Raw genomic sequence first — 13337 nt, 5'->3', positions numbered from 1 at the left:
ATTGATGTGTTAGTAATAATTCAAGATACTGCTGTGTTAGTAATAATTCAAGATGTTGATGTGAGGGAAGATATGATTTCATGTCCTGAGTTTGGATCTTATTTTAAGGTTTGCAATTTAATGCTTTTTGTTTGCTTTTAATAGCTGGGTGATGAAGAAATAGTAAATTGGAGTGTCCCACTGAGGTATAAGGTGAGATTTGTTTGATGCAGGTAGAAGTAGGTAATTTTAGACTCCTGAATTTTTTTCCTTAACAGCAATTTTGTTCAGAGATGCTTCTGCTGGGGGAAAACTGCTGCTGTGAGTTGTACCCTAAAGTTTCGATCTTACGGAACATTTATTATTTCCATAAGTTATTTTTGGCATGGGCGTTGTGGCTCAATTTCTGCTCCCCTCGCTGGTTCAAGGCGGTGAAGGCAGTTTCAACCTTCCCCACTGGTTTGGAGAGGAGTTCGTGCCAAAACATTTGTATTTCCTCGGCTTCTGGCTCTGACAGAGTTTTGCTATTTCTCCGTTTCTCGTGTGGTGCTGATGAACCTGCAGTGCCTTGAGGAAGGGCGATCCCCGCGCTCCCGGGGCCTCCCCTGCTGCCGGCTCAGGGCAGCGCGGCCCCGCCGCTCCTTCCCCCGCTCCTTCCCCCGCTCCTTCCTTCCCCCGCTCCTTCCCGGAGCCGCGCGGCGCTGAGGGCTCGGGATCGCCCCGGTGCCGCCGCCGGGGCGGCTCCTCCCGCCGGGACCCGGATGGGCCCGTACGTGACGCGGGGGCGCGGCCGCTCCCCCCGGGCCGGAGCGGAGCCGCGGCCGCGGGCGGGCAGCAGGTGAGCGCGGGCGGGGACAGCCGGGCCCGCTCCCCTCAGCCCTCCCTCATCCCCTCCATCCCCGGCGGGGCTCCGCTACCGACCCGCGGCAGGTGAGGGAGCGGCGGGGAGGCCGCGGGGCTGGAGGGGTGAGGGGAGCGGAGGGACCGCGGCCGGGGCAGCCCCTCGCGAGCGGTGGCGCCGGTCAGGCTGTGTCGCCCTGGCAATGTGAGAGTTAATGTTTAATTAGTTATGAATGAATTGTTGGTTATTTGCCGGAGTGTTGGCGTGGCCGCCGCTTGGTTTGTGCTGCCCCTGTGGTGATGCCTGTGCTCCTACAGCTGTCAGACAGCTCCGAGCTCTGAGAGCTGCGGGATTCCGTGACGGGCAGTGGCAGCACCAGCACCAGCGAGGGCAGCCCCGCTGTGCTGAGAGCTGTGGGATTCCGTGAGGGGCAGTGGCAGCCCCGGTGTCCTCAAAGCTGTGGGATCCCGTGAGGGGCAGTGCCAGCCCCGGTGTTCTGAGAGCTGCGGGATCCTGTGAGGGGCAGTGCCAGCCCTGGTGTCCTGAAAGCTGTGGGATCCTGTGAGGGGCAGTGCCAGCCCTGGTGTCCTGAGAGCTGTGGGATCCTGTGAGGGGCAGTGCCAGCCCCGGTGTCCTGAGAGCTGTGGGATTCCATGAGGGGCAGTGCCAGCCCCGGTGTCCTGAGAGTTGTGGCATTCTGTGAGGGGCAGTGGCAGCACCAGTGAGAGCTGCCCCGGTGTCCTGAAAGCTGTGGGATCCCGTGAGGGGCAGTGCCAGCACCATTGAGTGCTGAGAGCTGTGGGATTCCATGAGGGGCAGTGCCAGCCCTGGTGTCCTGAGAGCTGTGGGATCCCGTGAGGGGCAGTGCCAGCCCCAGTGTCCTCAAGCTGTGGGATCCCATGAGGGGCAGTGCCAGCCCCAGTGAGTGCTGAGAGCTGTGGGATTCCATGAGGGGCAGTGCCAGCACCAGCAAGTGCAGCCCCGCTGTCCTTCAGCCATGGTCACTCCAGCCCCGGCCAGGTGTCCCTGCTGTCCTGCAGGGTCACTGGGATGGACACTCCCATTCTGCCCACCCACACACCCTGTGTTTGCTCTCAGCTGCAAAGTTGTGTTGCCCTTTCATCATACTCTGTGCTGTTTATGACTGGAGATGCTGGGATTTTACAGTCCAGTTTATTGCCCCTTTTGCAGGATGTTTCTTTGCTGCTCTGACACAGATTCATTGGAATTTACTGGATGTTGTGTCTTTTCCCTCTGTGTTCACACAAACCTTACAATCATCTGCGTCTCTTGAAGTTGGTGATGCAGACTTTCCTAAATCAGGTCTCATTTACCCCATTTCTCTTTAAAAAGGGGGAGCCTTCTAACAATCCAGTTGGTATCTCCCCAAAAAAGCACATCCCAAAGAGTGACCTTTGAACAGGAGTTTGTGTGGGACTCCTGTGATGTTCATCAGAACCCTGATAGAAAAGCCTTTAACTGTATAACCATTATGTCATTTTCTGTTGATATGTAACTTTACTGGGTTTGTAACTTTGCCAACACTGGTGCAGAAGGTATTTAAGAAAATACCTCAGAAGGTATTTAAGAAAAAGTTGTTTAAACCAATATGGAGAAGTTGAGAGAACAGCAGAGCCTTGAAAAGCTTTTATAAATCTCAGCATCAAGCCCAATTCAAGGGTTGCTGTCATTCTCTGGGGAATGAAGGCAAACTGGCAGGGCCAGCTCATTTACTGAGCTGTCCCCAAAGCTCCAGGAAGCAATCCCTGCTTTTAAATGACAGGTGGAAGGACTGGAAGGAGGCATTTCTGGTAGAGTTGGATGCTGCTGATGTGATATTTGATTCAATGATAATTTTATTTATTGGTGGTGTTTTCTGTTGATGTAGACCTAGATGTATTTGAAAGCGAAATGGAGGCATTTGCTTAGTTTAAATAAATGAATTCTGTACATTTAAAGAGAGATTTAACAAAGGAATATTTCTACACATAGTTAAAAATAATTATTGCAGGTGCTTTGAGTGCAAAGAAAAGGATCAGCCCAGGTTTGGATGGGGCTTGGAGCAGCCTGGTCTGTGGACATGGGTGAGCAGGTGAAGCCAGCCCAGAGAGGGAATTCACTCACCTTTTAGTGAACATCAAAAACAGGTTCAGCTTGTCACTCATTGGTCCTTTTATTGCCACTCCTTGTTCTCCAAATCCTGCTCTCATCATGGCCTAAACCTCATGATTGAGGGGTTGTGCTGTGTGGATGCTCCAATGGCACAGAAGGTTGGTATCCTGAGCACAGCACAATTAATGCTGTCTCATAGCTTTTGTTCTTAAACCTTGGTGTCATATTGAAGGAGATTATGAAAGAGGGAGGAAAATCTCATTTTCTCAGGCCTCTAGCTCTCTTAGGAAAGAGGCCCTTTTTGGTGCAGTGCCAAATGGATGAACTTACCCCAAAAACCCATTCTGTGGTCAATAATGCTGATACAGTTAATAGAGTGAATGTTGTTTATTCTCACTAAACTCCATTTAGTGAAATCTATGGGACATCCTTGAAAAATGCAGACCAAGAACACATTTTTGGTCAATCTTTTGAGTACTCTAAAGAGAACTCAAAATAGCCAAAGCACTGGTGCCAAGTGGCAGCTTTATAAATAATATTTTCAGAGTAAATACAAGCTCACCCTCAATTTTTGATTGTGCATCTTATAAATGCTGATCTGCAAGCTTTTTCTTTACCTCCTTAAAGGAATTCCAAACAAAAGAATCTTTCATTTATATTGTGTCTATTCTCTATCTGTGAGGCATAGTTGAGTTGTTTGGATAATTGATGATGTCAGAATAAAATTTGTTTTAGGACAAATATTAAAATTGTTAATAGGGTGTGGCCCTTCAGAAGCTCTTCCATCCTTATTTATCTGCCTGTGCATTGGGCTGGGGTGGAAAATGATTATGAACTGTAGAGAAGAGAAATTTAGTCCCTCTCTGGGCTGAGCCAACCGTCTTCATGATGTTTGGAACTTCACAGTAGCTACTATCTGTGTTTATTAGGGTGTTAAACAGGATCCTGGATTCATCTCCAAATTTTGTGGACACTCCCAAGAATGTGGAGATTTTCAGGAGATGTGGAGATGCTCAGGTCTCCATGAAGTTCCTGTTTTGCTCAGGAGCATCCCAGCTCTGTCTGGGTTCACTCTGAACTCAATATTTCCTTTAAGAGCTGAGATCTAACAGTGTGCACAGCGACTGTTAGCACCATTATTAAGGCAGATTTTTAAAAATTTTATGTCATTTTTTATTCCTGATTTTGAGGAGAAGCATCCTTGAGTTAATAAATAAATATGCCAGATGTGCTTGTGCAAATAATCCTCCTCTTTCTGTATTTTATAGTGATTTGAGAGAAGGTTTGGAGGTGGATAAAGCCTCTGGTGGTGGAATTTCTTTGTTAGGGAGTTGTGATGCTGCTGGGGAACAGGGATTTTACATAACAGTGTAAGGAGAGCAGCGGGCTTCCCTTTAATTATTATTTTTATCGTGCAGTTTGTCCGTGCATCCCATTCTCCCGCTGAGGATGGACTGAGAAGCCTTGAAGGTGTTAAATTCAGATAATAATTAGCAGCGTGCTAAGGAGAGTTAAATATTCGTGTCTCAGGTCCGTGTGTGCTGTGAGAGTTAAATATTCGTGTCTCAGGTCCGTGTGTGCTGTGAGAGTTAAATATTCGTGTCTCAGGTCCGTGTGTGCTGTGAGAGTTAAATATTCGTGTCTCAGGTCCGTGTGTGCTGTGAGAGTTAAATATTCGTGTCTCACATCCTGTGTGTGCTGTGAGAGTTAAATATTCGTGTCTCAGGTCCGTGTGTGCTGTGAGAGTTAAATATTCGTGTCTGTCATCCCGTGTGTGCTGTGAGAGTTAAATATTCGTGTCTCAGGTCCGTGTGTGCCGTGAGAGTTAAATATTCGTGTCTCAGGTCCGTGTGTGCTGTGAGAGTTAAATATTCGTGTCTCAGGTCCGTGTATGCTGTGAGAGTTAAATATTCGTGTCTCTCATCCCGTGTGTGCTGTGAGAGTTAAATATTCGTGTCTCACATCCCGTGTGTGCCGTGATGCGATGCAGCGGGCAGGGAAACGCCCGCTTTCCCCGGCTGCAGAGAAATCCCGCTTTTCCCATTTCCCAGGGCATTCCAGATCCCGGCCGAGCCCTCCCCGTGCCCGGCCCCGCTGCTGCGAGCGGCTGAAGGTGACAGACGGAGCCGGGTGTCGCCAATGTGGCAGAGACGCGTCCCCGCATCCCGCCCCTGGCAGGGCCGTGTTCCTGCATCCCGCCCCTGGCGAGGGACAGGCTGGGACGGCGGCCACCCAAATTCTCCCAGCAAATGACATTTTCCTGCAAAGCCGCGCCGGAGCCAATCGCTCCCTGCACCGTGCAGCCAATGGATGCCGGGCTCTTCCAGCCCCTGCCAGCGGCTCGGCGGCTGGAGGGCCTTGGACCAGCGGTTCCCGCAGCCTTTCCGGGGTGCTCGGCATCCCCGCTCATCCCTGCTCCTCCTCCTCCTCTTCCTCCTCCCGGGAATAACGCTGCCGCTGCTGGGAGCGCTCGGGGTGACGCGGCCGCTGCGGGGAGCGCGCAGCGATCGGGGTAATCCGGGTGATTAATTTGGGTCTCCCTTCAGCACTGCCACGGCCTCCTACCCAGCAGAGCTGCTCCCCAGAGCCAGAGGGATGGTGGTAGTCACGGGGCAGAGCAAAGCCAGTGCCACCCCGGATGATGCCATGTCGAGCTCGGATGCAGAGGATGATTTCCAAGAGCCGGCCACTCCCACCGCCACCCAGGCAGGACAAGCGCTACCTCTGCTGCCCCAGCAGGTAAGAGCTCACCTGAGACGGGGATGATCGCGGCAGCACAGACGGCTCAGGTGCTGAGGAATCCAGGATTTCCTTGTGGATGCTCAGCTCGCTTAACACGTTTGAATAAAACTCAGTCTCTTGAATGTATTTGGGTAGCTCGGCAGCTTTACTTACACGTTCCATCCAGGTTTGGACTTGAGACACGCAATTAAGTGTTTATTCTGCTCCTTAAGGCAGCCTGGGATGTGATAGTAAGATTTTAGGCCTGATGTAAACAAATGCAATTTTTTTTTTTTTTTTTATTTGCAGTGTATAGTATGGTCTGGTTGTGTAAAGGAACCAGCAGAGTGCAAATCCCAAGGTTGACCTGAGATTTCTTCCCTTTTTTTTTCTCTCTGTGTAAGGCTGGGAAAGAGGTTTTGTTTTGTTCTTTCCTTTCCCCAAAAGAGCCAAGAGAGGAGGCATTAATATCTCAAATGTCTGCCACTCCAGCTGAGTGATTTCTGCTGTTTCAGATTCCCAGCTACAATCAAACCACTCCCTGATTCCTCCCAGCAGCCAAACACCCACATTTTCACCCCTCAGAGCTCCCTGATCCGTGGCAGTGGGGCAGGAACCGCACATTGGCAAAGCTCAAGTGCCCTTTTGGCAGCTGTGCTGTCCCCTGCAGAGGAGTGGCAGCTCCTTTCCGATGTCCTGGTTGCTTTTGCAGTTCCCAGAAGTGGTCCCACTGAACGTGGGGGGGATGTTCTTCACCACCAGGCTGTCGACGCTGCGCAGGTACGAGGACACCATGCTGGCAGCCATGTTCAGCGGCAGGCACTACATCCCCACGGACGCTGAGGGCCGCTACTTCATCGACAGGGACGGCACCTACTTCGGGTAGGGCTCCAGGGTGCTTTATCCTTTGTACTGCTTTGGGTTTGTATCCCCTCCCTTCACCTGTGTCATCCCTTTCCTTTGCTGAGATCATCCCCAGATCCCCACCCTGGCTGTCAATCACCCAGCATCCCATCCCCTCCATCTAGAACTTTCTGTCCAGGACATCAAGGGATTGGCCAGAGGCCAGGGGCCAGCCCCCCAAGTGTTTCTCCATATGCAGTCCTAAATGTCCATTTCCTAGCATCCATCCCTTAATTTTTCTTATTGATCAGTAAATGTTATCTACTTTAGGTTTCCACCTCCCTTTAAATGTAATTCAGCATCCCATCCCCTCCATCTAGAACTTTCTGTCCAGGACATCAAGGGATTGGCCAGAGGTCAGCCCCCCAAGTGTTTCTCCATTTGCAGTCCTAAATGTCCATTTCCCAGCATCCATCCCTTAATTTTTCTTATTGATCGGTAAATGTTATCTACTTTAGGTTTCCACCTCCCTTTAAATGTAACTCAGCATCCCATCCCCTCCATCTAGAACTTTCTGTCCGGACATTGAGTGATTATCCACAGGCCAGGGGTCAACCCCCCAAGTGTTACCCCATACATTGACCTAAATGTCCATTTCCCAGTATCCATCCCTTAATTTTTCTTATTGGTTAGTAAAATGCTATTTATTTATGTTTCTACCTCCCTTTAAATGGAACCTTTTAAACTTGTTTTTAACAGTTCTTTTCCTTAAAGTGCAGCATTTAACATTGCACACCTTCAAAGCATCACAGGATGCAGTTAAAAATTCTTTGTGCAATGGGAAAAGAAAAACAAGAAATGCTTTGGATTTGTGCATTGTCTCCCCCAGAGTATCTCCTTGAATTTGTGCCCTGTCTCCCCTAGAGTATCTCCTTCCAAGGTATCAAGGTGTTTGGATGGTTTAAAGAAGTGTTTGGAAATAGGAAACTCCTTTGCACAGCACTGGGTTTTAATTGATATTCAGTATCTGTAAGGAAGAGGGAATGGAAGGAATGAGTTACACAGTTGAAAATACGATGTTTTCAATCTTTAAATGGGATATAACTGCTAAAATAAAGCACAAGCCTTTAAAGAATTTCTTTTTCTAAATTATTTTTGTTGGTAGTGCCATATTCCTTCACCTCCAGGACTCCTTCCTAAGTGCTCAACTTTTATTTTATTTTTAACTAAACTAACCATGATTACTAATGCTCTGTTTGAGTTGGGGTGAGATTGCTAAGAAAGGTGATCAGTGTTCATGGGTTCAGGTTTTTGCCCAAAGCACACATTGCAATTTATCCTAAATTTCTTGTTGCTTCTTTATAGACATTTCCTTATTGCCTTCAACAGAGGAGCACTGAATTATTTTCAAAGCACTTTTGGCTTGTACCATAATCTGGGACAGAGGTAGATTAAACCACTGTATTTATTCTAGAATAACTTGTGCCTTTACATGAGGCAATTGTTGAAAAACCAATTAATTTGTGTTGTTATCAACCTCATTGAAAATACATGTGGAACAGAGAGCCAGGTTAGCAGGTGCTGTATTTGTTGCCATTCTAAGATTGCAGTAATGCTTCTTTAATTTGATAAGGTTTTCTTGGTTAACACTTAGAAAGTGATTTTTTTGTTTATTTGATAAGGGTTTTGTTGGTTAATACTTACAAAGTGATTTTTCTCTCTCTGTCAAAAGATGCTGTTGCTGAACAGTGTTTCAGAACTACAAGGAAATGTTCTGTCTCTTTTTTAAAAATTCTGATTCTTGTTCTGTAAATTGCCCTGATCTGTGATGAGAAATCTTTGCAGATGTCCCATCCATTCAGCTGGATCTGTGTGGAATAAAATGTCCATGAAAATGATTCTCTGGGAAAATGCAGAAGTTTATTTTGTCCCAGACCTAAATTTGAAATGCGGTGACCACAATTTCTTTCCCATGAAACACTCTGGCCTCTTCTGTGTTATAAATGGTTTCCTCCACAATGAATGTTTGGTTTAAAATCCGCTGATATTTTTTCAAATGAGTTTTGACATCAGCTGAGGCAAAATGTGAAATAATGGCTTGGAAAGCTGAGCGTGGCAAACTGTTTTACAAACAAATGTTGGGAATAGGGCTCATTTGTTTCAGTTACTGTCTCAATAGAGCAAACAGTGAATATCCAGCATTTCCTGTCCTTTCCCACCTGCAGCAGTTTTGGCAGAAATGTGTTTGTTAATGATATTTTTTCCCTTTTTCTTAGAGACATACTAAACTTCCTACGATCTGGTGAGCTGCCCCCCCGAGAGCGAGTGAGGTCAGTGTACAAGGAAGCTCAGTATTATTCCATAGGACCCTTGCTAGACAATCTAGAGGATATCCAGCCTCTTAAAGGAGAAAAAGTTAGACAAGCTTTCCTGGGCCTAATGCCATATTACAAAGGTAAATAAACAAAGTAGTACTGACTGTTTCTTCTAGTGGGATTGCAGTGTCAAAGCTCTGCCTTCAGTCTGCTCTCAGCTCCCAGACTGATCCCATTGCAGCTGGGAAGTTTGTCCTGTATTTGTTATGCTGTTTGGATCTTTGAGGTCTCCACATCCTGCTGCATCCCAGGGTGTGGATTTGTGTGCTTAGAAGGGAGCAAGATTAGGCTGTAATGTTATCAAATGAGAGGATTTGTCTGCATTTGTTCTGTCAGGACTTGCAAGGGAATAAACTTGGCCTTGTAGTGAGGCCAGATAACTTGGGCATGTAATAAAGCCACCAGGCTCACCAGATAATCCAGATTGGTTTGATTATTCTATATCTTATTTTATATATATAATATAATATAATATAATATAATATAATATAATATAATATAATATAATATAGAATTTTAATTACATATAATTATTATATATGTAGTTATATAATATATAAATATAAATAAATATATGTAATTATATAAAATATTAATTCATATATATTTGTAATATGATAAGGCCACCAAGCTCACCAGATAACCGAGAGTGATTTGATTATTCTATATTTTATATAATTATATAATATAATTAATATAATATATATTAATTATATAATATATTAATTTTTAAAATGTAATAAGGCCCCAAGCTCACCAGATAACGGAGATTGATTTTATTATTCTCTATATTATTTTTATATAATATATATAATTGCATATATAATTTTATTATATATAATTTTTGTAGATGTGGTTATAGAATATCTAAAATACAATATAATATATTAATTGTGTAATTATATATTACTTTATATATATATTTTATATAAAAAGGCCACCAAGCTTACCAGATAACTGAGACTGATTTGCTACATGCTGCTAATATGATGCTGAGAACAGCTGCAGTGAAACATCTCCCATGAAATAACCCCATGAAATAATTGCTTTTGATCTCTTTCCCCCGGCCCTTCCTTGGGACCCTCGATCTGTGTCTCCCCCAGACCACCTGGAGCGGATAATCGAGATCGCCAAGCTGCGAGCCATGCAGAGGAAGGCCAGGTTTGCCAAGCTCAAGGTGTGCGTGTTCAAGGAGGAGATGCCCATCACTCCCTACGAGTGCCCCCACTTCAACTCCCTGCGCTTCGAGCGCAGCGAGAGCGAGGCCAAGCTCTTTGAGCACCACTGCGAGGTGGACGTGTCCTTCGGGCCCTGGGAGGCCGTGGCCGACGTCTACGACCTCCTGCACTGCATCGTCAGCGACCTGTCCGCCCGCGGCATCACCGTGGAGCACCAGTGCATCGGCGTCTGCGACAAGCACCTCATCAACCACTACTACTGCAAGCGCCCCATCTACGAGTTCAAGATCACCTGGTGGTGACCGGGGGGCACAGCCAAGGACCACGGGACTCCCCGAGGACAAATGTGGTTTCAGGGTCACCTGGTGGTGAGTTTGGTGGCACATCGAGGGGTGAGAGGACTCCTAAAGGACAAATGTTCTTCCAACATTGCCTTGTGGTGAGTGTGGTGGCACCACAGGAGGTGAAAGGATCCTAAAGGACAAATGTTCTTTCAAGATTGCTTTGTGGTGAGTGTGGTGGCTCTGAGGGGTGAAAGGATCCTAAAGGACAAATGTTCTTTCAAGATTGTTTTGTGGTGAGTGTGGTGGCTCTGAGGGGTGAAAGGATCCTAAAGGACAAATGTTCTTTCAAGATCACCTTGTGGTGAGTTGTGGTGGCTCTGAGGGGTGAAAGGACTTATAGAGGACAAATGTTCTTTCAAGATTGCTTTGTGGTGAGTGTGGTGGCTCTGAGGGGTGAAAGGATCCTAAAGGACAAATGTTCTTTCAAGATCATCTGGTGGTGAGTTGTGGTGGCACATCGAGGGTGAGAGGACTTCTAGAGGACAAATCTTCTTTCTAGATCATCTGGTGAGTTGTGGTGGCACATTGAGGGGTAAAAGGACTCCTAAAGGACAAATGTTCTTTCAAGATCACCTTGTGGTGGCTGACTAAGGGGTGAAAGGACTCCTAAAGGACAAATGTTCTTCCAAGGTCATATGGTGGTGATTTGTGGTGGCACTGAGGGGTGAAAGGACTTCTAGAGGACAAATGTTCTTTCAACATCACCTTGTGGTGGCACAGAGGGGTGAAAGGATCCTAAAGGACAAATGTTCCTTCAAGATAACCTTGTGGTGAGTGTGGTGGCACATCAAGGAGTGAAAGGACTTCTAGAGGACATCAAGATCACCTGCTGATGAGTGTGGTGGCACTTAAAGGACAAATGTTCTCTGCAGCTGCCTTGCTGCTCACATTCCTTGGGATCAGCCTGCTGGCAGGGGTTGGGAAAACCTCTGGAAACTTGAAAAACCAGCCTGAAATCAGACTGTTGGCTCAGGTACCTTAACGAGGCACAAAACAAAATCACCTCAAGCAAAGGATGGAGGGGAGTGGCTGAACATCTGCTCAAAGGTGCCACCAACCACGTGGCTTCAGGATGGAATTGCAGATTTTTCCTGCATTTTTGGGAATCTGGGGTGCTACTAAAGCTGACGTTTCAGTTTTACCCTCTTAGAAATGTTTTAGTTCCTCCTTCAGCTTTATAAAGTTTGAGTCACACCCAACACAAAGATCTGGAAATGTCATTTTGATGTACTAGATAATTTAAAAAAAAAGGAATATTCCTTATATATTAATAATTGTTGTCAGGGTTAAGCTGTATTTCTTTTTTAATTAAGAACATACGTTGTGAATTATAATGTTGTACTTCAATTATTTCTGTTGTTATCAAAAGGAATAGCAGATCTGGAATATATTCCTTAATGCTTTTAGGAATAATAACTGTTCATGGAAGACTTGTGCCTGTTTTTAGCCTTAGAAATTTTAAATGTTTACAATATTTACAAAAAAAAAGCTCTTTAGAATCAGGTCATTTGCAAAGGCTTTTGGTAAATGAGAAAACCCTGTCTGTATGTTCCTATTAGCAGTAGTAAGAGGAATATTTAATGTATATTATTTTATTACTGACTCTTTTTACATTCTGTGATATTAAACTTTATTTTAGACTTAAAGTCAGATGATATTTTCAGACAATTAAATCTTAATTTTATCCTTCTTCTTGACCCTTCTTGGTGTCATAGAAGGAAAAACAAAATTCAAACTTCATATTCAGATACTTCTCCACTCTAAAACTGTAGGAAATTCCTTTCCATGCTGGAAGAGTCAGCCACTGCAGAATCATATTTTCTTCATTTTTGTACTTCTGACACGAGCAACCACATCCCAAATTTTAACTACTGAATTCAGCCAAAAACTGAGAGGGAGAAAAGTCTGAAAATCTTATTGTTTTGTGAGGTACAGAAAACCCCAATCCCCTTGAAGGGGCTTCAAAATAATCTTAAAGAGAAAGAAAAAGGAAATATTTGTATATTGCATTCCATTGGATTAATTAAAAATCTAATTACTGATATAATTGAAGGTTTTGTAGCTCCATTTTACCCTGGATAATTTATAGACCTTGCTGGCTTTAAGTTGTGGTTGGCATTACTGAGCCCTGGAGATGTTTTTAGGTTTTCACACACTGCACACAGGACCCAAGATAATTCTAAATTTTGGGCTATGAAAAAAAAAAAAAAATCCCTCCAGTCTTAGATTATCTTTCTGCAAAGAAGCTGATTTCAGAGGATAATTCCATCTCCTGTATATAGTTCTCTAACTGGAAATCACTTTCCAGAGCAGCAGTTCATAGTTCATTTTACTTACACGAGCTTAGTATCAGTTTACCTCCACTTTCACTGTGACTTTTATAAATGGATTTTGTTTTGCTGAATTATAAATTGTATGTGTCTATGCATTGTAACCCGTAATGCCTTTGAAAATCCAGCCTGGATGCTAACGATCAGGGTTTGGAATTATCTCCAAATGTGTTTTGTTAATAATTATGTTGATGTGTGATGTTCAATACTGTGAGTACTGCAGTGTATTATTTCTTAATACTTTTGACTTTTCAGTTCAGGTAATATATAATCTGTATGTTTTTTATTTAAAACACATAGAAGAAAACGTGGATATAAAGGTTATGTTGTGCAATAAATTATGATACTGAAAATTTGGAATTCTGGCTCATCTGGTCTGCAGCCACTGCTGTGTTTTTCCTCACCTTCCCTGGGATTCGAGTGTGCTTTGCCTGACTGCAAATGAAAATTAAGCCAGGAATCTCTGTCCCGGGCTGTTTTAATGGCATTTAGGTGTTTATTATCATTTCCTTAGCAGAGGCACTGGTGCAGTGTGTGCTCAGGGACACGGGCTGGGATGGATCATTGCAATGACTGATCCCATCCCTGGGACAGAGCACAGCAGCTGCCCCTGC

General features: G+C 45.0%; 1 protein-coding gene across 3 annotated transcripts; it reads left to right on the top strand.

The window, feature by feature from the left end:
• Nucleotides 1-669: 669 nt before the first annotated feature.
• On the top strand, nt 670-13083 carry KCTD7 (potassium channel tetramerization domain containing 7). Of its 3 annotated transcripts, XR_013184860.1 has the most exons (6): nt 670-817; nt 5479-5671; nt 6366-6535; nt 8773-8951; nt 9975-10562; nt 10700-13083. XR_013184860.1 is itself a non-coding variant. In XM_054647001.2 (5 exons), the coding sequence occupies exons 1-5, from the start codon at nt 741-743 to the stop codon at nt 10349-10351; spliced, it is 996 nt and encodes a 331-aa protein (XP_054502976.2). In that variant the 5' UTR covers nt 670-740; the 3' UTR covers nt 10352-13083. The 3 variants fall into 3 exon arrangements, 2 of the variants coding, with proteins under 2 accessions (XP_054502976.2, XP_077044813.1); XM_054647001.2 differs by having other exon boundaries at nt 9975-13083; XM_077188698.1 differs by having other exon boundaries at nt 753-909; nt 9975-13083.
• Nucleotides 13084-13337: the final 254 nt, after the last annotated feature.

The sequence above is a fragment of the Agelaius phoeniceus genome, chromosome 20 (assembly GCF_051311805.1).
Source record: "Agelaius phoeniceus isolate bAgePho1 chromosome 20, bAgePho1.hap1, whole genome shotgun sequence".
Classification (NCBI taxonomy): domain Eukaryota; kingdom Metazoa; phylum Chordata; class Aves; order Passeriformes; family Icteridae; genus Agelaius; species Agelaius phoeniceus.
The sequence above is the reverse complement of the archived record's forward strand: the minus strand, read 5'-3'. Positions and strand labels throughout refer to the sequence as shown.